At 58.0% G+C, this 25,641-nt stretch overlaps 2 protein-coding genes across 3 annotated transcripts; both read right to left on the reverse strand.

Annotated features, from left to right (window-relative positions):
• Positions 1-825: 825 nt before the first annotated feature.
• On the reverse strand, positions 826-19,256 carry PHKA1 (phosphorylase kinase regulatory subunit alpha 1). 2 transcript variants are annotated; one of them, XM_027662322.1, is made up of 33 exons: positions 19,134-19,256; positions 18,888-19,046; positions 18,341-18,388; positions 17,658-17,826; positions 17,213-17,295; positions 16,951-17,031; positions 16,417-16,515; positions 16,173-16,319; positions 15,812-15,865; positions 14,211-14,333; positions 13,997-14,092; positions 13,177-13,284; positions 12,905-12,983; positions 12,325-12,459; positions 11,187-11,296; positions 10,513-10,657; positions 9,519-9,597; positions 8,951-9,126; positions 7,072-7,248; positions 6,698-6,792; positions 6,373-6,512; positions 6,091-6,247; positions 5,846-5,925; positions 5,568-5,646; positions 5,350-5,479; positions 4,874-4,975; positions 4,375-4,493; positions 4,021-4,059; positions 2,929-2,973; positions 2,535-2,705; positions 1,987-2,040; positions 1,648-1,848; positions 826-1,390 (listed from the first exon to the last, which is right to left on the reverse strand). In XM_027662322.1, exons 1-33 carry the CDS (start codon positions 19,209-19,211, stop codon positions 1,217-1,219), a joined length of 3,732 nt encoding a protein of 1,243 aa, XP_027518123.1. In that variant the 5' UTR covers positions 19,212-19,256; the 3' UTR covers positions 826-1,216. The 2 variants fall into 2 exon arrangements, with proteins under 2 accessions (XP_027518123.1, XP_027518124.1); XM_027662323.1 differs by having other exon boundaries at positions 1,217-1,390; positions 9,047-9,126.
• Positions 19,257-22,418: 3,162 nt separating this feature from the next.
• BMP15 (bone morphogenetic protein 15) lies at positions 22,419-24,907 on the reverse strand. Its single transcript, XM_027662327.1, has 2 exons — positions 24,558-24,907; positions 22,419-24,086 (listed from the first exon to the last, which is right to left on the reverse strand). The coding sequence occupies exons 1-2, from the start codon at positions 24,880-24,882 to the stop codon at positions 23,311-23,313; spliced, it is 1,101 nt and encodes a 366-aa protein (XP_027518128.1). The 5' UTR covers positions 24,883-24,907; the 3' UTR covers positions 22,419-23,310.
• Between the last annotated feature and the right edge of the window lie 734 nt (positions 24,908-25,641).

Raw genomic sequence — 25,641 nt, forward strand, 5'->3', positions numbered from 1 at the left:
CCACAACACGTAGTCCAAGGGCAATCAAGAGCCTTCAGGGCATGGGGATGGTTGGTAAGTGATTCTGAAATACAGGTTCTTTCCTCTGTCCCTCCAGTTGTGGGCAGGGTCATTGGAAGAGACAGACCTAGTCTGTTAAATATATGACTTGGTGGCTGGTGTCACTGCCACGATTTCAGATTTTTCTATAACAGCACAGCCTGTACAGCCCCAGGCACTCTGGTGTTGGACAGGATCCACCTTCCCCAAAGGGGAAAGGGACCTTTGCTCAGAGCTGCACCTGCAGGATAGAGTGGAGCAGGCACCCTCTGTGTCCCCACCCCTCCCTGTGCCAGGCTGTGGGAGCTGGGGCCAAGGCCAGAGCTGAGCGTTAAGGGCACGGCTGTGATTGCACAGCTAACACCAAGCAGCCAGCTCAGAGGTGCTTCAAAAGGCACGTGTGAACTCAGGAACCTGCGACCTGGCCACCAGCACTGCTGCCAGGGACAAGTATATGGCACAGAGGGGCTGCCACCAGCATGCCCCAGCCAGCCAGAAGCCCTGTCCTCACATCTTGGTGGCAACAGGGATCCTGGCTACCACAACCTCCCCAGCTCTGCACACAGGATCCCCGAGGGAAGGATGATGGGCTGCCTACTTCCAAGCAGCACAGCTGTGGCTGGGCTGGACCATTTTGACTTTGGGCGTGCTGGGACAGAGGCTCAGGCATCATCCCCTATTTCTCTAGCAAAACTATTCCAGCAGCAGCAGGAAGAGCAAGAGCTCCAGCCTACACTAGTATAAATCCTGCAGATTGGAATAAAAAGCAGCACAGTTAAAACACAGTTAAAAACTGCAAACCTGCTGGAGGCAGGGAGAGTATGAGCTGGTCATGGAGCACTGCAGTGCTGAGCACGCAGGTCTGGTCAACTGCCTCAAACAGAGGTCCCTCTGGGGGTGATGGCTCAGGAGGAGCCATGCAGGCAGACACTTTTAACACAAGCAGGCTTCAAAGCTCAGCCTTTCCCCTGCTCCTCAGGCCACATAGGCACAGGTCACTTTAGGACACGTGCCTCCTGCGGGGCTCCTCAGAGGGCCGCTCACCCACTGAGAGGCCAGGGCTGGGAGGAGAGATGGCCAAGCAGGCTGCCTGCAAACTAACCTAGTGTTCCTCTTTACAAGCTGTACGAAACAACCCTCCCCGCAGCATCTGCAGCCCAGCGAGGAGCTGCGAGAGCTACTGCATGGAGCAGCTGTCTGTGGGCAGGAAGTCGTACACGTACAAGGCCACCGACTTGGACAGGTAGGTCATGGTGCCAAAGCGGCCGCTCGGGGCACTGTCGTACAGCAGGATGCAGATGCCTGTCGAAGGATCCCTCTCCAACATCTGGTCGTCAGCGCCCAGGGCTTTCTGGATTTTGGACAGGGAAGGAGAAAGCCGACATGAGAATAAGAGCAACCCCCTCACCAGCTTCCACCCCAAGCACCCTCTGTTGCACTCACAGGTGTGACAAGTTGACAATGAGCAGCGGGAGGAGGACACTACAGCTTTGCTGTGACCCATGAATGCAACAGGGACAAGGGGCAGGGCCCTCCTGCTCAGGTGGGTGAGCCCTGTGCAGCTGTGGGGAACGCAGCCAGCAGCACTGGGTGAGGCTTGGCCCTTACCTGCTCCTCATAGAAGAGGTCGTTGGCTCTGTGCAAGATCTTTTCCACAGGTATGATGCCACCGATGGTGTGCACCTCCATGTCCACCAGCATGGTGAGCACCAAGATAGCTTCCACCAGAAGCTGCCTGTACTCTGGCTGGGGCACGCGGTTGAGGACAGACTCCACATGCGCAGCAAACTTCATTTCCCCTGGGGTCATCTGTGAGGATGTGGAAAGAAGTGTACTGAGAGCACTTCATCACCAGCACAAGTCCTGAGCTATGCTGGGCACTCACCCAGGGCAACCCAGCACCCAACAACCTGCATGCCCCGTTTCCCCTTCACATGAACCTCCTACCTCTCTGGTTGTTGAGGAGGGAAGAACAAAGCCCTCCACAGAGAGGCCATGGCACTGCAGAACAAGAAAGATAGATCGTGGTTATGGCTTGGAGAAGCATCGTGCTAAGACACATAGGTCCAGCCCACCAACTCCCTCCCACTTGAGCACTGGTGTGAGCTGCCTACACACCCCAGCTCTGCCTCCTGACCCTGCACAGCATCACTCCTTTCCCATCATTTCAGCATCAACTGGAGCCCCCCTGCACAGGGCTCTGCTCCCTGGCTCAGCATGCTGAGCATGAGGTGTGCCTGGACCTCCTTCAGCTGTGGCTCCAGCCCTGCCCCTGTCTGGCTAATGCTCCCCTCTGCAAGGCACAGGATGAGTTAGGTCCTACATGACTTCAAGGCAGTTCCAGGTCTTCCCCAGCTTTCCAGGGCCAGCTGCAGGCCTTGTCCATGAAGCACATATCTACACAATATCAGGGACCAGCCCCGAGTGTCTAAGTACCCCTGGCAAAGCTGGTGCCTGGGACCACAGGAGAGGCGCCAGCTGGACATCCAGCTCACCTTCTGCAGGACCTTCCAGACCTTCTGGTAGAAGCCCACAGGGACACGGTTGAGGGCCCCGTCCAGCCGCCGCCTCCGCTGCCACTGGCCCTGCCGGCTGTCCTTACTGCCCTGGTCTTCCAGCATGCTTGAAAAGGAGTCCTTGTCCAGCAGCTCTGTGTGCCCAGCAGACTGGGCAGACAAAACAAGGACCACAGAGACTGCTGCAAAGTTAAACACCCCACAAGAGCGCAGCCTGCTACTGCTCAAGAGTTTCTGGTTCTCCAGTGTGATAGAGCTCCCACCCCCTGCCCCCAGCAAAGCCCACCTTACAGCACCCCCCCCAGAGCACAGCTCCTCCCCACCGTCACAAACAGGACAGACCCCATGCATGCAGCCAACAAACACAGGTTACCAGAGAGGACTTGAGGTCGATGTCCCTGGACTGCAAACTGACGGGCTGAAGGAGAAAGGGAGAGAAGGAAATCAGACCGTGCCAGAGCAGGGCAGCAGTCACAGCAAGCGGAGCAGCAGCAGCACAGATCAAGCTCAGGTCACGGGGCAGTTATCCCAGGGCTGCAGTTAGCTGGAGATGCAGTTTTGAGAGGAAAGCTGTGGAAAGTCCCATGTTACCATCAGAGGGGAAGGATTGTACCAGGGCATGGAGCAGCTGAGGGGCCCCACATGCTCGTGGGGTGCATCAGAGGTGGGTTTGTGCCAGCCTGCACACAGGAGCAGAGCTGCTACTGCTCTGCTGGCTGCTGGCATGAGTCTGGGGACTGAGTCTTGGGCAGACAGGAGGGCCAGTAGCAATGTCACTGCCCTACAGATGGCCCTCTGCAATATCAGGTTTCACACTGCAGCAAGTTGGCCCTAAACCTGCTGCATCAGCCTGGTCCCTGCAAGCCCCATCTCTCTGAGGACAGGACCCCTTCTAGAGCTCAGGACTCCTCTGGACACACACCAGACACATGAGGAGGTCCTTGGCATTTGTAGCTGACCAGAAGCCTCTTCCCCCAGAGAAGAAATAGCTGGGGAGGCTACAGGCAGGATCCAGTGAACTGTCTGGCAGGGTCACTACTGGTCATGGCACTGGAAGCATTGTGCCATCCTGCTCACTGCATTTTGTGAGTGTAATGGAATGTATTTGGCCACAGAAGCTCTGGAGCACAGCTCCCAGCTGGCTGCAATGGCAGTACACCCACAGCTTAGGGAAGCCTTCCTTCCTGTTAATCCAAACACAGCAGGTCCTACTCCAAGGGGAGCTCCTGTGTGGCAGTGCCAGCCTTGGGCCCCCACAGCACGTTAAGCCATGCTGACCTCTTCCCAGGGAGCCAGCCTCCTTCCCTGTCCTGAACAGAGCAGCCCTGAGCCTGCTTAGAGAGGGAAAGGCAATTCATTGCTGCAGCAGCTGAGGGAAGCTCATTGAGTCATGCATGTGAGGAAGCTGTCCTGGTGCATGGCATGAGGGGCAAAAGCTGAGGCTGCAGGACCAGGGGGGCTTCACCTTACTCCCAGGCATAGACTGCCTACGTTTATTCAATTGCTGCAAGAGAAGAAGGAAATGAAGGTTCTGCTGTTGGAAGTGGCCCACCAAGATGCTACCCACACCTGGGACACTGCATGGTCCTCCCCACCCCTGCACCTTCTCAAGCACCCCTGTGCTCCCTTTGCACTGCCAGAGCAACCCCCACCCACTAACTGATCCACCCCAATTCTCCCCCCCAGGGCAGGACCAGAGCCAAAATTAGCTCTTGGAAGCAGCTGAGATCTCTCCCACTCTTCCATCAATTCTGCCTGGTTTGTAGCTGTTTGTCACCCACAAGACCTGTCGTGAGCAGCCTGCACTGCCTGCCCTCACCTGTCTGATTTCACTTTTCAGCTTGACAAGGCCAGAGCGCTCAGATCTGGTGGCCCCAGCAGTCTCTACGTCACGGATGGAGACGGCAGGGGTGACCACAGATGAGTCCACTGAACGCACTGCAGGGGAAGAGAGGTCTAGAGTGGGCACCATGGCTCAGGGCATGGCTGTCCCTTGTCACTGCTCAGGCACTGGTACCTCTGCGTGCCCTTGCCCTCCATCCCAACAGCATCAGAGATCCATGAGCACAGCACAGTACTGCTTCAGTTCAGACCTGACCAGGTCAAGTGACAAACTAAGCAAAGCCCAAACAGCCACAGGGCTCAATCCCTAGAAATCACTCAGCACCATCCTTATGAAGAAAACAGCTTCTTGCTGGACCCCTGCAGTGCAGAAGCAGCTGTGCTGAACATGAGGGAGGACAGGGACACATAGATCTGACCACACTCTGCACCAGGAACCAGATTTGCCCAGAGATGTTCTCTGTTGAGAGACTCACTGCTCTTTTCCACCCCGAACTCCTTGCCAGAGAGGATATGGTAGAGGAGGCTCTTCATGTCTGATGGGCTGAGATTCATCAGGTTCTCTGTGGCTTCTGTGGCTGGAGAGAACAGAATTGGGATTTTGTACCCTGCCTCATAGTTCTCCTAGAACATTTCTACCCTGCACTACACTCTGTGAGCAGGGGCAGCACCGGCACAGGAGCTCATCCTCCACAGACATACTCTAGCTCCAGTTGTCGCCTACAACAGGGACTCTTGCCCATGCCAGCCCAACACATGCCGGGATGGAGACTGCAGTGCAATCACTCGCCTGTGCTGCCCAAGAACAGGTCCAGCTGCAGACGCTGGCACTTCCATGCAGGGTCTTGTCCTAACCTGAGCTGCCATTTTTAACAGTACTCCTTTCTGGCTGACAGAGCCCCGAGCATCACAGCACCCACCCCAGCCGGGGAGCCGTCCCCGCCGCACATACCCGAGCAGCGCAGGGAGTGTGCCAGCTCTGTTGCCATCACCTGGATGATGAGCCCAATGCGGAGGCGGAACATCTCCACGAAGAGCGCAGGCTGCGTGCGTATGTACATGGCCAAGTACACCATGATCTCCTGGAGGGGCAGAGGCAGATCACCCCACTGCTGCTCAGCATGGCAGACACCCAGATGTGGGGTCCCCCCTGATATCCTGTTCCCTCACCTGGGTGAGGATGGCCACACTGAGGTTCTTCTCACTGGCTTCATCAATGAGGTGAACGAGTTCCTCGTAGGGGACGGGGCTGGGGCATGAACAAACAGTAGAGCAAGTGAGAGGCAGCAGAGCAAGCCCTGCATGCCCCTGGTCTGTACAGCCCCAAGAGGAAAGATACAGGCTGGGGACAGCCAGCCGGGGCCGCTCCTGCCCATGGACCCCAGAGCAGCAGGCTCACATCCAGATCCAGCCCAGCATGCTGGTGGAGGGAGAGGGGCCACACTCACGCGGAGATTGTCTTTTCACGTGGCTCTGGGGGCAGCCCCACAGTCAACTGCTTCTGGTGAGACAGGAGGTCAGTGCAGGCCTGGGGACAGAAAGGGTCAACCTCAGCTATTGTAAACTGAGGGTTTGGGGGCTCAGCACAAGGCAGAGGGAGACAGAGCTGATGCAGCCACGGTTCACCTGCTCACTCTGCTGCCTCCTCCCCGACAGACCTCAGCCCGCTAGAGGCTGGCTGCACAGCTGTTACCTCATCCAGAGCTTCAACCTTCTTCTTGAGGATGCCAGAGATGTAGCGGATCAGGGCCCACTGGCGTGTCTCCCCCACCCGCACATACAGCTCAGTCAGGAGCTCCTTGACAGTGGGGCCAGGCTTGCTATCAAGCCCCGTGTGCCACTCGGGCCCCCTGCAGTGAAGGAGGTGCTGGGTTATACACAGCAATTTGTCTCTGGCAGCTCCCCAGCAGCCCCCCTGGGCTGTGCCAACCCCCTCTCTGCTCAGTGAGCCGTTGGGATGCAGAGTTCACCCCACCTGAGCATGTAGAGCATGTAGAGGATGTCTGCTTGCTCCTGCAGCGTGGGGCAGACGCGCAGCTGGTCCACCAGTGCCTTGCAGTCCACGTTGCCATCCTTGTCACAGGGCAGGCCCATCTCTGCATAGACTGCATGGCTCTGGGGGAAGGGAGACCCGTGCTGCTGGTTAGCACCACCAGCAGCCTGCCCCAAATGGAGCCAAGGACATTCATCCGTGGATATTCCCCCTCAACAAACACCAAGCCTTCCTCGTGCAGTCCTGCAAAGACACTGGCTCCACCTCAAAGGATAGCAATGCTCAGTCTGGGAGGGACAGGGCTCACCTTGCCATCCATGTCATGCTGGCAGGGTGAACCCAACAGGTTAACCGACTTTTGGGATGCCTGGAAGATCTTGCTGGGGACATACATCCCAACATCTAAAAAAAAAAAATGCAAAAGTTGACAGAGACACTTCTGAGCCCAATCACCACTGCTTGCCCCAAACCACCTCATGGATATCTGACACTGCTCCCCCAGTAGCCCCTGCAGAGAAGTCAGCTATGGGAGAAGAAGTCAGGACTAACATGATGGACATAATGTTAGTTGCTCTGTACTCCATGGGGACCTCAGCATCACAGAGCTGGGAAAGCTCCCAGATCACCTCAGCCTCACCCCTGGGCTCAAGGGAAGGTGTGGAGGGTACTGGAGTTACTCACTCTGGACATTCAGGTCCTTGGCCTTGGATGCCAGGGACATGAGGTCACGGGTGGTATGGACAGCAGTCCGGAAGCGGCTCAGCCCTCCCCGCTGGGCAGTGGGGGGCAGGTTGGACTGGGGAGTCGTGCGCTGCAGCAGGTGGTCCAGGTACTGGGCAACCTCATCGTAGGCGTCCTCTGGAAGGGAAGGAAGCAGAGAGGGGTTCAGCCACTGTGTGCTGGGGCACCCCCAGGGCCAGAGAGACCCCAGCTGTGCCTCGGCAAGGACAAAGCTTTGCTGGCCACACAAAGCGACAATGTGGGGCCAGTGCCAGCGGCCAGGCTCACAAAGCACTGCAGCCAGGGCACCCCTGTTCCTGCATGACTCTGCTGCCTGGGACACTGGCTGACAGCTAGGGTCCCAAACTGGGGCTCCCTCCAAGTCCCGTCTGGACAAAGGAAGCCATGGTGCTGCATCGTGTGTTTGGTACAAGCCTGTGCAAGGACAGGAGTGTCCCACTCAAACCCTGCAGTGAAACCCTCCCACTCTTTCCCTTCAGAGGCACGGCCACGGTCAGCCTGTCCAAGCAGAGACCACTCAGGAGCACCCCAGCACAGCAAGGGCATCTTCCAAGCAGGATTCCAGCACAGAAGCAAGGTAGGGTGAGTTTTGCAACAGTTATTTCTAATTAGGAGTTAGAGGAGGAGTTATGGTTCCTGCCTTCTCTTTGCCCAGCCTTGAGAAGCTCCAACTGCTCCCAGCATCACACCAGGAGCACCAGAGGCACCACATGCTAACAGCAGCATGGAATAAGGTGCTCAGAGGCCAGGTCTCTGCTCAGTTGGGAGGTAAAAGTGAGGGGGGTGCCCCCTGGGGAAGATACCCCCGATAAAACACAGAACTGACGATGCACTTCCAGTGGGCCAGGGCAAAGCCATGCTGCTCTCCAGCTGGCAAACTCGGAGGTGTGTCAGCCCTAGGAGGTGAGCTGCAGACTGTACCCGAAGCAGCCTGGCATTCCCTTGAGGGAATGCCTCATGCCAGTGCCTGGAGGCTTGGCTGGAGAAGTCCTCTAGGCACCAGACTTGAGAACATCCTCCTGCCTGGCTGCAGGAGGAAAAACTTAAAAACCACAGGAAAAACTTAAAACTGAGCATCTTTGAGATGCCGTAGAAAGGCCAGGCAGGTCTTTCCTCTTTCTCCCACTGGGGCTGGAGGGGAAGCAAACACCTTGGACAAACCCAGATGCAGCCTGTTAAGGAGGCTACAAGCAAAGTAAGAGAAGGGCAAAAGAAATGAGTGTTCAGAGTCCCAGCAGTGCAGACACTGGCTGCAGGAGCTGCAGAGGCACAGCAGATGGTGGGAAGGCCAAAGATTACCAGCACTAGGTCACACAGGAAGGGATATCCCCAGGCCTGCTTGCAAGGGGAACAGTAAAACTTGCACCCCACCATGGTCCCAGCACAAGGGGTGTCCCCCTCATGCTGTGATGGGCCAAGGCACTCTCAGGCACCCTCTACACAGCATCAAGGCTTCAATTTGGCACCCACCGGAGCACCTCTGCCCAGGAGAGGGGCAAAGGCTTTGGGAAAAAGACAAATTGCTTAGGGACACGGTGGCTCTTCCCCACTGCCCTGGTCACTGTGCCTTCACATTGCACTGCACTTGTGCACCAAAGACCCTCAGACACATCTCCCCAGTGGAGGTAAGCTGCCAATCCTTTGTCTCTTCCCTACAAAGGTCGCAGCAGCTCGTTCCAGACAAGGTTGACAGAGGGTCAGATGGGAACATGGTGAAAAACCAAGTGCATGGATGCTAGCAGGAGGTTGAGTGTTACGAGTTTAAGGGTGAGTTGGGCATTTGCCACCCCACAGCAGCGACTGGCCTGTTCTCCCTTACCCTCCTCTGCTACCTGCAAGCCATGCAGCCAGTCCTCGCTGTCCAGCTCCTCAAAGCTGTCACTGCAGAGCCTGTAACTCTCGGCAAAGACCTTACCCTCTGGCCCAGGGTCCATAAAACTGAGGTGTGTTCGGCATGACGTTGTCAGGAACTCCGACAGTTTACCCGTCTGGGTCCTGGGCGAGAGATGGGGAGGTCACACGGGAGAGGAAAGGGGAGGCAGTACCTTTGGCTTTACCTCCTGGCTCCAGGGCAGGCCCTTTGGCAGGGAGAGATGGACCTGTCAGGAGCATATGCACACCAGTGTCTGCTTTAGCTGTCTGCAACTCCTTCAGCCACAGGTGGGCATGGAAGGGCTGCCTAAAAAGATATTAGAAGGATCCTGCAGCCATGGGTTTGATGACATGAAGAGCTCTTTCATCTCCTCTGTTGAGACTGTAGCCTCAGGGTGCACTGACAGCCTAGCACACCCCAATGTGTCCTCCCCAGCCTGTTTCCCCAAAGCCAATGCACTGCTCACCAGGCTCTTGGAGGCTTGACAGCCCTCACCCCAGGAGGGTGCGCTCACCTTGCGCCACCGAAATACCCGTCCTGCAGCTTCCGCAGCATCGCCAGCACCGTGGGGTGCACACTATTGCCGGTTTCATCTGTGGGCAAGAGGCACAGGCAGTCAGGCTCCTCTGCTCAAACTGGCTCTCAGAAGGTAACCCAGGGCCAGGTGGGCATTCAGGCACCCAAAGCAGCACGGGCGGACCCTTGTTTGGGGCACGCAGACACGCTGTGGTACCAAAAGCACCACCCAAAAAGGGAAATTCGGGACTGTCCAGGCTGAATTCCAGGAAAACTAGGCCAAGATGCACGCCAGGCTCCTGGGATTTCAGCTTGGCTGAAGCTGACAGTACCAGATAACAGCACCCAACAGCCCCCTGCTCTCTCCCTGCCTTTCATATGAGGCAGCAGATGGGGGGCTGCTGTCAGGGGCAGGAGGCACCATAGGAAAGGGCACACTCCAGACACCAAGGGGATTTCAAGTACACAAGGAGAATCAAAAAGGCCTGAAAGCAGAGCAGAGTCACTTCCCTGCACCTCATGGGGAAGCTGGGAGCTGCTGCAGGCAAGCCAGTTCTGCTCTACACCATTCCAGAGCTCTTTGCTCCTTCTGTTTTACTGTTTTCCCCTCCGTGTTGCCTAGGAAAGCCTTTAGCAGGTGGTCAGTCTTAGTGAAGAGTCAAGATGCAGAAAGAGTCCCAAGAACACTCCTACAGAGGAACTGCTTTTTTGGCCTTGCTCCCAGAAGGCCTTCCCACAAGCCAAGTTGTCAGGAGCCATTGAGCTGCAGGCACTAGTGCCTGGCAGGCAAACCCACAAGCTGCCAGGCAAACTGCCCACTTGGCATGGCTCTTCTCAGTGGTAAGCTCTTCACAGAACACTACTGGCTGCTCCAGCCCCACCATGTCCCCATTACTAAGGCAGTCACAGATCTGCCCATCCCCTTCCTCCTGCAGAGGCTGCTTCCCAGGGCTGCTGTAGCCAAACACCTTGTGAGGCTGGAGGATCCATACCGAGCATGATGTGGGAGACGGGGAAGGTGATGGTTGGTTGCCCAGTCATTCTCCAGCGGCTGCAGAGATAGGAGAGGTCCGTCCTCAGCATCTCCACAATCATCTTGTTGTCAAGAGCCAGGTAGAACTGCTGCTGGTCTATGAACTGTGAGGACAGCAGGAGACATGAGCGGCCCTTTGTACAGCCACCAGGTCCCTATGGTGCCACTCACATCTTCCCAGGCATTCAGCCAGGCCAGACACACTGTGCACCCAGAAGACATGCTCCTTTGCACTGACAGCTCATCCCACCTTACTTGGCAGATGCCAGTACAGTCTAGTAAGGAACCCTCAACTTCTAGGGCAGCTACCGGCCATTAGCAACTATGAGGAGATAACTAATGCCACAGCTCAGCAGCAGCATCCAGGCCTCCTCCTGGTGTCCTTGTCAGGGTGAGCAAAGAGATTTTCACCCAATACTGATCATCAGAAGGCTCAAACCACCTCTCCCAGCATGCACACAGCCAGAACCACCAACTGGGCTGCCTCACACCACAGTGCTGGGGCTGCTTCACACTCCCAGAGGGTGTTGGGCCACACGTGAGAATAACTCGAGCACTCAGCCAGTGGAGAAACTTCTTGCCCAGTTCCAGATCACATAACAGCTGGGAATGAGCCCATGCAATGTCACCCACCTGTGGGGTAAAGGTAAAGATGCTCTTCCTGATTTTGTAGAGCTTGGAGGTCCCAAGGACACCCATGTGCCGGTAGGGCCGTCCAGTCAGGCTCATCTGCTTGTTGCGGCCTGGGAGGGCAGGAAGAGGAGTTTTTAGTGCAAGCCTCCTAATGAAAGGGGCTGCAGCAGCAAGCAGTGCCAGGCCTCTTGCTACTAGCCAGCAGGAAAATGCTGGTTTGTGGGTGGGATACCCCAGAACCCTGTGTCAAGCTAGTACAGCTCTAAGTGACAGTGATACTCTGTCCCCAGCCCTGCCCAGGGGGCTAGAGACACACTGAAACAGGGACACACAGCCTGTCCTGACTTCTGCAACACGTCACACCTCCAGGTTTTTGGGGATGTCAGAAGTTGGAACAGGGCTGGGGGTACTCCTCTGCATAAAGCTGACAGTTCTATCAGCATTCCCATTGCTCATAGATTACTCCCAGAGCCCAGAATGGTGCAGTGCAGCATCGCCCCTTGCTCATGTCAGCCCTGACAGCTGCCAGGCTGTTCCCCCTGCCCATCTCACACTTGGCATTTTGGTGGCCTAAATTAGCCACCAAATTAAAATCACAGCAGATCAGGTGTCTCCTATGGCCCAGGCTAGATCTCTGCACAACAAGGCTGATGCCCAAGGGGTTGCAGCATCAGGGAACATGCGTGCAGAGCTGAGCACACCCTCCCCTGACACTCAGCCCTGCCCACCCCCCAACAACAGCCATTCTGCCTGAGCTCCAGGCTCTCTCCACCAGGGACAGCCAGGGGACCCTTCCTGAGGTCTGGCTGGCCTTCCCTATGGAGATCTGGGTACAGGAACAAAAGCCAACTCCTGTACACACCAGGTCTTTCCTATATGGATCAAATTCTGTCTGTCCCTGGGGTGGCTGTGCAACTGTAATGCCAAAGCTCTATCCCTGTCAGAATAACCTGAACAACACTGCCTGTCACCTTGTTCCCCTTGGGCACGAGTAGCTTTACTGGGCTCAGAAATGGGCAGCAGAACCCTCATCAGCCAGGCAGAGAGCAGGACATGAGTGTCTAGGAGCAGGAGTGCCAGGGGGTGGGACAGACCCTTCTGCACCCCCTTTGCTGCAGTAGCAGGGAGTCCAGCTCACCCAGCCGGGCATAGATGTGGCTGAGGATGCGGGCAGGCTGCACTCTGATGGGGTAGACATCTTCCACAGTCTCCACATCAATGCCCTCCTTCTTCAGGATTTCCTTGATCCCCTCTGTCTCAGCCAGGATGCACACTGTGGAAGGAGGACAGGATCAGTGCAACAGGGGCACAAGGGTGTGACAGCACTGCCCCATACCTTTGAGGACACATACAAGGTGCCACACCACAGAGAGGCAGCTGTCAGGGGTCCCTTTGGGAACCAGTTCCCACTGCAGAGGTCTGCCTTGCCCCTCCTAACACTCTCTACACCCAAGTGTTCTGCACCAAGTGGCAGGAAGACAGTTTTCAACCCCTCTGCAGAGGATGCTACAGCAGCTGTTATTTCCCTCAGTCAACACAGAGTGGAATGGAAGGACTTGCACCCCATCTTCCACCCCCTTGCCAGGTCTGAGACTGGGAGGTACCAGCAGCAACACAGCAGGCAGAGCCACCCAGAGCCACCCCTGTGAATTCTGCACTGCCAGAGTCCCCAGACCTGCCAGGCTCAGAGGTATGGGACTAGTATTCCTTTCCCTCACCTTGAACCACCACATCAGGCTTAGGGACAGTCGCGAACCGGCGGTTGAGGGGATCTATTTCACCAGGAGCCAGAAACCCCTGAGGAAAAAATGGTATGAGGAGATTAACATTTTGTGGGCAGCATAGAATGGGTGATGCCTATGGACAACCCACCTTTAAGAAGTCCTGGGGGATGGGAGTGGCAACTTCCCCAAGGCAGGTGGCAGCATTTGCCCCTTGAGAGTTCAGAGCTTGGCCCCACAGCCCTCCCCAGCACCCAGGACGACTGTACCTCAGCCATCAGGCAGCCCAGGATGTAGAGGGACTGCCCCCACATGTGTGGCAGCTTGCCCATGGGTATTCTGTCCACACTGTGGGGGTTCCTGTACTCCTCATCCACCTGGAAGACAAGCCAGGAGGTTAAAGAGGGATCCACAGACACAAGATGCTGAAGGAAGCATCTTCACTGTATTTTGAAGTCCAGCAGTTCAAGGCTTGAAACAAGAGCCTACAACAGCATTTGTCAAGAGAGGGTCCAAAACAGCCTGGCTACATTCTTCCCCTCTTCTTGTGACTGCCCCCAGACATCCACATCAGACAACAAATCAGCTGCTCAGACCATGTTTGGTTTCCCAACTCAGGCCATTAGAAGGACTAACGTGCCCCAAGAACTCTGGGGAGATGCTCTCAAATGCTAGTGAGGAGAGCACCTCTCCTGCATGACCTGGGCACCAGGAGGCCACTGCTCTCAACCCCACACCACTGAACAGGAGCTCAGCACCATCTCCTCAGCCCAGGTCCACTTGTCCTGAGCTCTCAGAGCACTCAGCACCCTTGTGTATGGGGGCAAGAAATGCTTTGGGGGAAAAACACCAGTTTTTATCCAACATGGTTTTATAACAGCTCGAAGCCTCACTTTTTATACATAAGGTTTCCATGCACTGTATGTGCTACTTTGCTAACATTTGGGGTTAATAAGCATTTAAAACCTAATTATCTGGTAATGAGATCAGGAGTTTCAGCAGTTGGACTTTGTGACTCCCTTCCAACTCAGAATATTTTGTGGTTCTGTGAGACACTCCCTCTTTCCACCACAGCTCAGGATCGCTCACCTTATCCAGTGGGACACTGTACAGCTCTGGCATCAGGCGTATCCCATTCTTCCCCTTGATGAGAACCCCCTCAAGGGCTTCCCGGTACTCCTGCACCTGAGGAGAGAGGAGAGAGAATCTGCTCCTGGTCATGGCTCCCTGCATCCTTCTCCTGCACACCTCGCCTGCCAGGGACTTTTTTTCCCACCACTCCAGCAGGTTCTGCCCCCCTTACCTGCTCTATGTTTCCACTGAAAATCCCATCAATCATCAAGTATGCCCAGAAGAGAGGCCACTCGCACTCGATGTTCTCAAACAGCTTCAGCTCAGCGGGTTCATAGTAGAGACGTTTGGGGTCCTGCAGGTGACAGCAAGGCAGACAGTGGGTGACAGGATCCCCTCAAACTGACAGGGCTCCTTCTCCTGCCAAGACCTTGGCCTCAAATGCCCTCCCACCCCTCCTCTGCAGACAATGGCCAAGACAGAGCAGAGAAGCAGTTTCACCTCCAGACACCCCCCTCCCAAGCCCCCTGCACGGAGGATTAAGAGACTTGCCCTTCCTGGAGTCTACCCAGTTCCCAGGAGAGCACCCCAGAGCCCCCAGAACACCCCAGACGCTGTGCTGTTGTACAGTAACAGCACAAAATCCCCTGTGCCACACTGGGTCCCCTTTGCCTTGCCTGCTCTGCCCCAGCCCATCAGCATCTGTCTCCTCCAGCATCATCAAGCTGGCCCAGCCAGGTGCTTGGGCTGGTTGTGCAGGGCCAGAGAGCAGAGTCCCTCCTGCCATGTAGGGCAGCTGACACAAGGGAAGTTGTCAGGATGGAGATCTGCCAGTCCAGTGCAGCTGTGTGTGCTGTACCTATGCTCGACCCTCCCTCCTAACTGCTCTAGCTCTGTTTGCTGCACAGAAGGAAGAGTGCTGGCCTTAGCAGACTGTTAGGCAGAGAGGACAGAAGGAACAGACGTTTTCTACAGTGCCTGCATTCCAGCTACAAGCTCCCAAAGTCCCATCTGACTACAGGCAGCTGCATGCCCCTGCAGGCACTGCTGCCCTTCCTGTGCCTCACAGTTCTCCAGAAGTAATCCATGGCTTGGCACACTGGTAAAGCTCACAAGTGTTGGGAACGTTGGACTGGAGATGCTGCTGCTTTTCTTTGGCTCTGGAAGGGGGCAGCCACACACGCTGCCTATTATGGGCAGGTCTGCAGAGGCAGAGCCAAGAAGCATTCAGAGGCACTTGTGCCCAAAGGAGCCCCATCAGGCTATGGGCCCAGAAGCTGGTGATGATTTAAGAGCCTTCAGGTACCATTTCCTAGTTCAGCAGTTATCAAATGAGATTGTTGCTTATAAGGTTTTCCATTTTTCCCTCCCCTGAGCAGCAACGGAAAGTATCCTGAGAGCCACTATGGCAGTACCCAAGCTGCCTGCTGGCCTGGGAGAGGCAGAAGCAGCTTTGTGACCTCTGGAGCTGAAGCAGATGAGGAGCTGTGTGGTCACCTCCCCAGGCCTCCAGCCCTAGCTCAGGGCTGGTGCAGCCCTGGGAGAGCCCACCTCATCAGGGCTCCCATGCAGGGCACTGGTCCCACCTTCCCCCAGCCCAAGGGAGACACACCACAAGGTCCCAGGATGGAGGCAGAGCCAGCCTCTGGCCATCTGCTATGGGCATGGGTGGAACGCACCACCTCTGCAATGAGCTCTGGCATTTTGGGAAGCCTTGCCCAGACCCATGACACCGCCTGGGGTTAGTGAGGGCTCTTGTCTTCCCAGTGCTCCCCAAGACAGCCTTTGTGCTGCATGCAGGGGGCTGCTGCTGGCAGGGCTAGGGACACTCACCTCTTTGGGGGTCCTGTATCCATCCCGGAGGAAGCGGCAGCAGCCATAGCGTCCCTGGAAGGGAGGGAAAGAGATGCCAAGCAGGAGGCACAGCTTGAGGCATCTCATACCTTCAATCCAGAAGCACAGGTGAGGTGTCTCCTCCAGCCAAACACCCCCTTCTCTTGCTCATCCAGCACTCAGGCACCACAATCACAACCCAGGGCCACCCGACACAGGGCTGCCTCTTTGCACATGGAGACTGGGAGAGGACATCATCCAGCACTCCCTCCCCAGGGATGTTTTTGGGAAGAAAAGGGCTACAACAGTTTGGACTGCAGCTGCCCCCTGGGAATAGTGAGATGAGGGCAGAACCACTCACCTGCAGCTTCGTGATGATCTCCTGCTTGGTGATTTCCACCAGCTCGCTGTCCTCCACAGCAAATGCTGGGTAGGAGATGACAGAGAGCACGCTGGCATCCACCTCCTTGGATGTGGAGGCCCTGGGCAGCATTGAGTGAAGGATGGACTGGGCAGAGGAGAATGAGGGGTGGTTAGGTTGCCAGGCCAGGCATCGTTCACACCACAACCCCAGCAGATCACAGTTCCTCCCGCAGTGGTCTCACCTGGCAGTGCTGCACCTCATCTGACAGCACCCGTATCACTGACTCCGGGCCTCCCTTGGCTCCAAAGAGATCCAGCTCATCCAGTGCCTCCAGGGCAGCCTGCAAGCAGACTCAAAGAAGCATGTCCTCCACCACGCTGCCCATCTATAAGAGCTCTCACCCCATGCCAGTCCCTGTGTGTAATGCACTGTCCAAATTTAAAAGAATTTGAACCCTGAGAGCTGTGGCTGCAGAACACCTCTGGTCAAAATGGGACCACATCCCCTAAGCCATGGGTAGCCAGACATCAACAGGGCCCTGGACATTTCTGCCACCCACACCAATTAACTCTTCACTCCCAGTTCAGGCAAAACTCAGGCTAGAGGGGCACAGTTTTATCCCAGTGCACAAGGAGAAGGGTCTTCCTCTCCAGGAACCTATGAATGCATGGGACATTGAGCCTCAATAGTTCAACATGCCCAGCCTGCCCTGTCAAAAAGCAGCTCAGGGCCATTGGTGCTCTCCACCCCCAGCCAGCACTTCTCCCCAGCTCACCTTGGCCATGCCGACAGAGCTGGCATTCAACTCGGTGATGCCCTGGTTTGTCTTGTCCCCGCGCTCCCAAATCCCGAAGTCCTGTGCAGAGGCAGCAGGCACTGGTTCACAACACACCCAGAAAGCCTTTGAATCCCACTCATCAGCAGTGCTTCCAGGAGGTGCTGGTGGGGCTCAGGGGTGACCCACAGCTGCCCCTGGACACCAGCCCAACACCTCCAGCACCAGAGCACGCTCCCCTTCCCCAGCATGCACTACCCACCGCGGTCTTGTAGGCGGCTTCAATGTAAAACACGAGGTTCTGGATAAAGTTGACTTCATCCAAGCTGTGAATTATGTGGAGGCCTGGAGCAGGGGGAAGAATTCACATCAGCCACTCCAAGCCCACAGGGCTCCAAGCCCCACTCCCAGGATGGGGCTGCAGTAACCCAGGGATCCCTCCTCCACACTGCATGCCTGCCTGATGGGAGCCATGTCCTGGCTGACTCCCACCTCCAATCCCACCCGCTATGGCTGCACTGGGCTTTCAGACAAATGGACATCAAGGGGCCCAAACCCACCACAGGTGCTGTGAGCATAAGAAACAGTGGAGTCAGGGAAGCCATTGCAGCAGCTTGGCACCCAGGAAGCTGCACCCAAACTGAGGCTCTAGAGAGCCTGGAGACCAGCACGCCCAAAGCTGAGATGGCAGCCCCCAACAGCATTACCTGAGGCCGTCATTTGCGCCAGCATGAGCAGGTAAAGGGAGGTGGCATCCAGCTGTAGGTGACCCCACTCGTTGTCTCCCACCACGGTGGCACAGGTCTGGGTGTTATACTTGGCATGCAGGCAGTCCTTGGTGCTCTGGCTGTACTTGAAGGCCTCCACCTTGTCCACCTTGAGAAGGGCAAAAGGATGCAGGAGCTCATGGAACCCTGTCTCCAGAGAGGTCTGACATCTCCCAAGCCAAGGGCTGCCTCGTGCCATGAACCCAGCATGTGGAGCCATGCCTGGCAGGGTAGAAATTCCCCAGCCACTGGCCTGCCCCTCTGCTCACCAAGGCAGTGAGTGGCTCACAGGCCACTGCAGCGCAGGGCTGCAGCTGTGGAGGGCCCATGCCACAGCTGCACCACACAGAGAAAAAGGGTCACCCCAAATGCCCTCAGGAAGGAGAGTTGCAGAGTCCTGCTGCCAGCCAGGCCGTGAGACAGGCAGCAGCTGGCAAAGGCTCCACTGGCTACCAGCCCACAGCACTGGAACTTCAATCACAGCTGCTTACTCAGAACTTATTTCAAGACTTGCTGGAAGGGGAGGCTGGGGAGAGCTGGTACAATCAGGATTGACAGTCTCTGTGGCACAGCTGGGCTTTAAGGAAACCACTTTACACGAAAAGGTGCTCCCCAGACCCTACCTGTCTCATCATGCACTGGAGCAGTCCCCGCATCAGCTTCACCACGCTCTGCAGGAACAAGGAAAACAGCCCTGTTAATCGCCAGAAGCCCTGACTCAGGCTCAGTTGGCCGATGACCTTTGCAGGGCTCGGCGCCTGTAATCGGAGCTCCAGCTCACATTTCTACAGCCTCTGCTCCCAGGGCAACAGCAGAGGGAAGGTTTCTTGGCCTGCCAGCGGGGCCAAGCTGCTGTGCTGTGCAGCGGGACAGAGGGCACAGCTGCAGGACACGGCTCCCCAGCCCCTGGGAGAAGGGCTGTGGCCCCAGATCACCCCGGAGCCAAAGGGACGGACCCTCTGGCTGGGCTCCAGGGTGCCCTGGGAAGAGCAGGCTCTGACATCCCTTCCTATCGCCTCCTGCGCCGGGGGACAGCCCTGTCCTCACCCTCACTGCACGGCCCCCCGCGGTCTTCGGGCCCCTGGCCCGGCTGTGCCAAAGGCTGACCCGCCCGAAGTGGCGGCAGCCCCCGGGTGCCCCCAGCGCCGCCCGGGCCCTGCTCCCTCCGACCTGCTCCATCTCGTAGGCCTTGGCCTTGTCCTCGTCGCGGTCGGCATTCTTGCGGTAGGCCAGGCCGAGCCCCCAGACCGCCAGGATGCTGTACACGTTGTCCCGGACCCAGGCGTCCCGGTGGTCGCCGCTGGCGGGGAGCAGCCCCGTCACCGCGTCCTGCGGAGGGGACACACCGTTCCCAGGTCACTCCCCGGCCCGGGCTCCCCCGCGGGCTCCCCCCCCGCTCCCGGGCAGTGCCCGCACCTGGTGGCAGAGGATGGTCTGCTGCACCAGGCGCCCATAGCCGTCCAGGCGCACGCCCGAGTTGCTCCGGCTCCTCATGGCGATGGCGGCGGCGGGACCGGCACCGGCACCGGCACTGCCGGGACGGGACGGGGCGGGACGAGTCCTGGCAGCGCCCCGCCCCGCTCCGCCCCGCGGCACCGCCCGCTCGCTGCCGCCCGCAGCGCTGCCCGAGCACCGCCGCGCCCCCAGAGCGGCCGCCCCGCCCGCGCTGCCCCGCAGTCCCCGCCCGCGGCGGCCTCGACCCGCGGGGCGCTCACTACGGAGCGGGCAGGACCCGCCGCCATCGCGGCACCGCCGGCACCGCACCAGCACCGCACCGATACCGCACCGGCACCGCACCGGCACCGCCCCGGCACCGCCCCGGCACCGCACCGATACCGCACCGATACCGCACCGTCACCGCCCCGGCACCGCCCCGGCACCGCACCGATACCGCACCGGCACCGCACCGCCGCGGCCGCGCCCCCTGCAGGGCGGAGGGCGAGCAGCGCTGCGGGCGGACACGGGGACACTCGGGGACACTCGGGGACACGGGGACACGGACTCGGGGACACACGGACACACGAATACACAGACGGACACGTGGACACGCGGATACGTGGACACATGGACAGACGGACACACGGATACATGGATACACGGACACATGGACATGCAGACACACGGATACACGGATACACAGACACATGGACGTGCGGACACAAGGATACATGGATACACGGACACATGGACGTGTGGACGCACAGGCACATAGACACACACGGACACACGGGGATACGCGGACACACAGACGTGCAGGTACACGGACAGACAGGCGGACACATGGATGCACAGTCACACGGATGCATGGACACAGACACTAGGATACACGGACACATGGACATGCGGATACAGAGATGGACATGAGGACACAGATACATGGACACACAGATATGGGGACACATGGACATGGGGACATGCAGATACAGAGACATATAGATACACGGACAGACACACACATGCACAGACATCCAGCAGATGGATATGCGGATACACAGACAGATGGATGGACACATAGATACATGGACAGACATGCAGACACACAGATATGCAAACACATGGATACACAGACGTGCAGACACACGGATATATGGACACACAGACATGCGGATACACAAACACATGGATACCTGGACAGACACATGGACACGTGGATTCATGCACATGTGTGCCAGTGTGGAACGGACACATGGACCGGTGTGGAACTGCACAGACACCCAGACGGACACACGCACTGGTGCAGGACCATATGGACACACGGATGGAGACACGGTCCCTTGTTACCCCCCACCCCAGCTGGGGGCTGCCAGCAGCTCTGCAGCGTTACCTGTGGGGCGTCTGGAGCCTGGGCATCACCGTTTACCTCCAGCTACAGCCCCCAGTAGGGTTGCTGGGGGGCAGCTGCTCTCCACAGCTGGGGGAGCTCCATCCTGGTGCCCCCTTGCTGTGCCTGGCCCAGATTTGCCCCAGCCCTGCAAGAGCACATGGGGCTCTTGTCCAATGTCAGCCCAGAGGATGAGGGGTGTGAGGTGATCATGCCTACTTGGGGGGGCAGCAGGAGGAATAGTGAATGGGTACCCTGTGGAAACAGAGCAAAGTCCCAGCATGGCGTTTGGGATAGGGGAAAGAGCTGTGATCAGGGAAGAAGGGGACAGGGATATATTGGCTAACCTGGAGGAGAGCAAGGGGCCACTGCAGCCCCCTGTGCAGGCAGCAGCTCCACAGGCAAGACCCCTGCCTGAGAGTGGGTTGGGTGTGTCCCCAAAGCCAGGACTCCTGATGCTTCCCACAGGTCTGGCATTGATGGGATGCCAGGCTGTGTCCAAGGGCCTCACATGACTGTGGGATCCGCAGGAAGATTTCCTCTGAAAGGTGCACGAGGATAGCAGGCCAGGGTCCCTGCCCCCTCCACCTGCCTCTGCCCTGACAGCCCTGGCACTGTCGTGGGCACAGTGTCAGGGTCAGCTGGGGGCAGTGGCTCTTTCCTGAACTACTGCTCCTCCATCCCTGTGACCTGCCCCACCACCAGCACGGAGGAGATCCCACTGCTGGAGCAGCCTCTGGGCACCCGGGGGTACCTGGAGAAAGGGCCCAGCCCAACAGGCACAAGATTCCATTGGCACAGTGCATCCGAGGGCACAGAGCTGGGACAGACAAACTCCAGTGCTCATCCATCTCCGTGCACCCAGCAGGTCCAAGGGGGCCTGGCAGCAGGCAAGGGTATGGGTCCCAGGCAGGGGCAGCACCAGGCACTGGTATCCAAGGGTGTCCAGGGTTGGGATCATGCCCAGCTCCATGCCTTTCATCCTCACTTTGCCTGAATGATTCAACACCACACACTTAATGATTGACAAGGGGAAATCTATTCCCCTGGGGTCAAGTCTGTGAGCTTCCAAAAAAGCAGAAGATATTCTCCACCCATGACCAATATGTAGCTAACTGGGGACAGGGGCAGGAAAGGAGTGTGGATCTCTGTGGCTTCTTGCTCTGCCAGGATGGGAGAGAAACTTCAAGGCTGACGGGAAGGGGAGGGGTTTGAACTGATAGCACCCTGCCCAACAGCAAACACCCACAGGAAAAAAAAACTGCTGAAACATCCCCATGGAGCTTGGGCCAGCAATAACATATGGGGCTGGATGCCAAGCAAGAAGAGACCCTGGCAAGAGCCACGAGCTGAGGATGCAGAGACAGCACCCAGCTGGTAGGTGGCAGTGCCACCAAGCTCTGGTGATAAGGCTGACAGCTGCCACATATGCCTTGCTGCTCAAAGACAAACTGCAAACACAGGGAATCACACCAGCAACAGGCAGGTTTGCCTGCAGACACCTTCCCAAAATAGCCCTGGCATACAAATGCTTTAGCCACAGCAACAGACAGCCCAGGGAGATGCAGCTCATTGTCCCCCCCCACCCAAGTCCCCCAGGACTTGCCCCATACAGGGGGATGTGGGCATCTCTTGTTCCCAGCCCCATGGAGACAGCTGCCTGCAGCCACATCTGGTCCCCTCTGCCCTGGGATAGGTCTGTGCTCCAGGGGAGCCACTTCTCACAGCTCCAGCTTGAACCAGCTGGGATTTACCCCTGCACCCACCCCCCTGTAGTGCAAGCACAAGGGCAGCCTGTCCCAGGAGGCACCTGCTGCACCCAAGGGACAATGCAAGAACAAGCCAAGATGGCCTTTAGCAAAATCCATCAATTTATTTATTCACAGTCAAGCAATAAATAGAGGAAAGTCAGGCAGTGGAGGTGCTAAGAGCAGGACAGACCCTTCTGGGAACAGGGACATGCCAGGAGCCCAACAGAGCCCAAGGCCTGTGGGACAGCAGGAGTGCAAGAAGGCAGAGGGACACCACGATGGGAGTCCGACCCCTGGAATAGGGCAAGACCTGAGCCCTGCTAGAGGGCAAGCCAAGGAGCTGAAGGACAAGTGTGTTGGAGGAAGCAGGAGGCAGAGCCCAGCACAGGCAGCTGCCTGGCCCCTAGCACTGGGAGCAGAAAAGGCAGCTCGAGTTCCTCCAGTTTCACAGCCCTCCCCAGAACAGAACTGCAGGGGAGGAGAAAGGCTTCCTCCCCTTCTCCAGCCCAAATTCCCAGCCCAGTGAGATGCCGCTGCAGCTGAGACCAGACAAGATGGGGTGCATGTGAGCTGGGAAGGAATTCCACAGGCAGGGTCACATCAGATCCCAACAGCACCAATGTGGTGCCAAGCACAGAGGCACACGGACTGCTCGCCCTCCCTGCCCTGGCTCCACCAGGAGACTCCCAGCCACCTCCTGTGAGCTTCGTATTCCAGTTCAGGGACACAGCTCATCTCTGGGAATATCAGGCCAAGCCCCCCTGCCCACCAAAACCAGGCAGCAGCCATGGGGGCTGCAGGAAGGACAGATGCCATGGGGCAACCAACCCCCAGCATAGGCTCCTGCCTTTAAAAACCCACAATTTACATAAAACTGTCATTGTAAAACCTCCCCACAGAGCAGCGCTGCGCAGGGAGGGGAGACGAGCAGAGTGAGCCCCAGGCAGAGCAAGATAAACCTTAAAGTCCATATGCACAGGAACAGGCAGAGCCCAGGGGTGCTGTGCCGGGGCAGTGGGAATTACCGGCAGGTGCAGGACTCTGCGATCATGTTCTCATACTCCTTGTAAAGGATGCCTCCGTTGCGCTCGATCATGAGGACACTGATGGGGCTGTAGCGGTAGGGCACACAGGAGGGCCGGGGCACGTTGGCATCCACCAGCTGATGAACAAAGCTCTGCACCACAGCGTGGTTGGGCGCGTGGTAGTCGTAGCGGAGCAGGTGGGGGCAGGCGCCCTTGCAGTAGCGCGGGTTGTAGCGGTGGGGAGCGATGATCCAGTGGTCCCAGCCCAGCTGTGCAAAGCTGACAGAGAAGGGGCGCAGGGAACAGTCACTCTTCTCCTCTCCCTGCTCCCGCAGGTAGTTGGGCAGGTCATGAGCCAACGTCCCTGTGTCACGCCGGTGCCGGTGGGGCTCTGCTGCCAGAGGTGCCAACCCTGCCTGGGTGTCGTTAAGGTAGAGCAGGAGGAAAGGGCGACTGGGGGACACTGGGGCATCGTGGCCTCCTGCTCGGCCAGCATGCACACAGACATGCCGCAGTGCCAGGCTCCTCATGCTGCTGTTCCCCAGGACCAGGTAAGGGGTGACATCAACTTCAGCCCAGCCATGGCGGGGACGGGCAGCAGGGCTGAGCAGCACCCCAGGTGCCTCGCCGGCTGCCACCAGCTCCAGAGCACAGAGAAGGCGACCATGTGCCAGTGACAGACTGGGCAGGTAGACCACAGTGGCTCTGAGGAGGTGCTCGGCCTCGGGCTGGCCCTCCAGGCCGTAGGTGAGGGGCTGCACATACCAGCGACCTGCAGGAAAGCAGTGGTCAGTGCCCCCTTAGCACAGCACAGCTGTCACCATGCAGCAGCACCCCTTTCTCCCAGCCCCACACAGCACAGCAGAGCCCGGGGCAGCCATCTGCCCCAGCACAAGGCAGAAGCCACAGCAAACAGCAGCCATGAGCCATGGCTTGCTGGTGGTGTGAAGGGCAAAGAGAGTCTGGAACACTCCCATCCTCTGCACCAACACCACTGCCCTGGCACAGCATCAGGCAGGATGGGAAGGGGAGAGGGGCACACAGGCCCAGTGATATTTTTGCCCATCTCACCCCTGGGACACCTGCCAAGGGGAACCCCCTGGGCAAGGGCAACCCCAGCCAGCCAGCCAGGACACTACAGAGGGGGGGAAGGAAACGGGAAAGAGACCCCTTCAGGGCTCAAGCCCACACTGCTGGCTTTGCTAGGCCTCCGTGACATCCTTGGTGCCCACCTGCTCCTTACCTGCCCAGGGCTGATCCCCATGGGAACTGGCCTGGACCAGGCGAACGGTGTTGGTGCCCAGGCTGCGGCCGCGGCGGGGTCGGCCCTCGCGGTCGGCAGCACGGCGGTACAGGTTCAGCATGTAGCGCAGGGGCTGCCCACTGGCTGGCCCCACTCGCCAGCCTGGGCTGCCAGGTGCCTGCATTTGCAGGGCCTGCAGGAGGGGCAGGGTGGGGACGGCGGGCAGGGGGCTGGGGGGCAGCGGGGACTTGTTTGCAGCCTGGGACAGGGGCACAACAAGAAGGAGGAGGAGGAGGAGGCTGGTGGAGGAGAAGAGCAATGCCATGATGGGTGAGTGCGTGTTTGAGGGGGGTGAGCGGGGCAAGGTGGGGCTGGTCAGCAGCAGAATTAGGAAGAACCTGTAGTCATGCTTCTCCCCAGTGGAGAGGCAGAGCTGGTTGTGGGCACCAGCAAAAGGATCCAAGGGTGCTGCCAGCTGCTATCAAGCCAGGACAACCATGCCAGCTGCTTCAGCTTGGCACAGGAGCAGAAAGGTGGGGGGCAACTCTGTATGCAAAAGGGGTGCAAATTCTAGACTAAAACCTAGACCAGGGGCAAAGGCAGGGGGACAGAGCCTGGCTACAGGGCCTGTAAAAGTGCTGGGGTAGGGAAGTGGGGTGGAGGGAAGGTGAAGTGGGGTAGGTGGGAAGACCAGCTCACTCAGCCCACCTGCTCCTGGCCAGCCTCCTCCTGCAGGGTAGGAGGTCCACCTGCCCAGGGCCCATTTTAAAGGCATGGCCCCAATCAGGGTTTAAAGAGGCAGGAGCAACCTGGGGCTCAGGGGAGGGGGGCTGGAGTCTGGCAGAGTGCTCTGCTGAGGTGAGAGCCCCTCCAGCTCCCCCACCCTGTGCTGACTCTCCATCAGCAGCTTGGCACCTTTGTGCCCGTTGCTGCAAGCTGGTCTACACTGCCCCAAGCAGGCACAGAGCCTGGGGGGCTGCTCCCCAACAGCCCTGCAGGACAGCCAGGCTGCCCAGTGCCTCACTCTCCCCAGCTGGGAGATGTATACTAAGGCACACAGGTGGGCAGAGCGACCTTGAGCCCA

The sequence above is a fragment of the Corapipo altera genome, unplaced genomic scaffold (assembly GCF_003945725.1).
Source record: "Corapipo altera isolate COAL_440 unplaced genomic scaffold, ASM394572v1 326, whole genome shotgun sequence".
Taxonomy (NCBI): Eukaryota; Metazoa; Chordata; class Aves; order Passeriformes; family Pipridae; genus Corapipo; species Corapipo altera.

Coding starts and splice junctions, on each gene's coding strand:
- BMP15 (XM_027662327.1), bottom strand. CDS start 24,882: ATGGCATTGCTCTTCTCCTCCACCAGCCTCCTCCTCCTCCTCCTTCTT. Junction 24,087..24,557: donor TGGGGATCAGCCCTGGGCAG/GTAAGGAGCAGG, acceptor GCTTTCCTGCAG/GTCGCTGGTATGTGCAGCCC.
- PHKA1 (XM_027662322.1), bottom strand. CDS start 19,211: ATGAGGAGCCGGAGCAACTCGGGCGTGCGCCTGGACGGCTATGGGCGC. Junction 1,849..1,986: donor CCTCCTCAACAACCAGAGAG/GTAGGAGGTTCA, acceptor ACATCCTCACAG/ATGACCCCAGGGGAAATGAA. Junction 1,391..1,647: donor ACCTCTTCTATGAGGAGCAG/GTAAGGGCCAAG, acceptor TCCAAAATCCAG/AAAGCCCTGGGCGCTGACGA.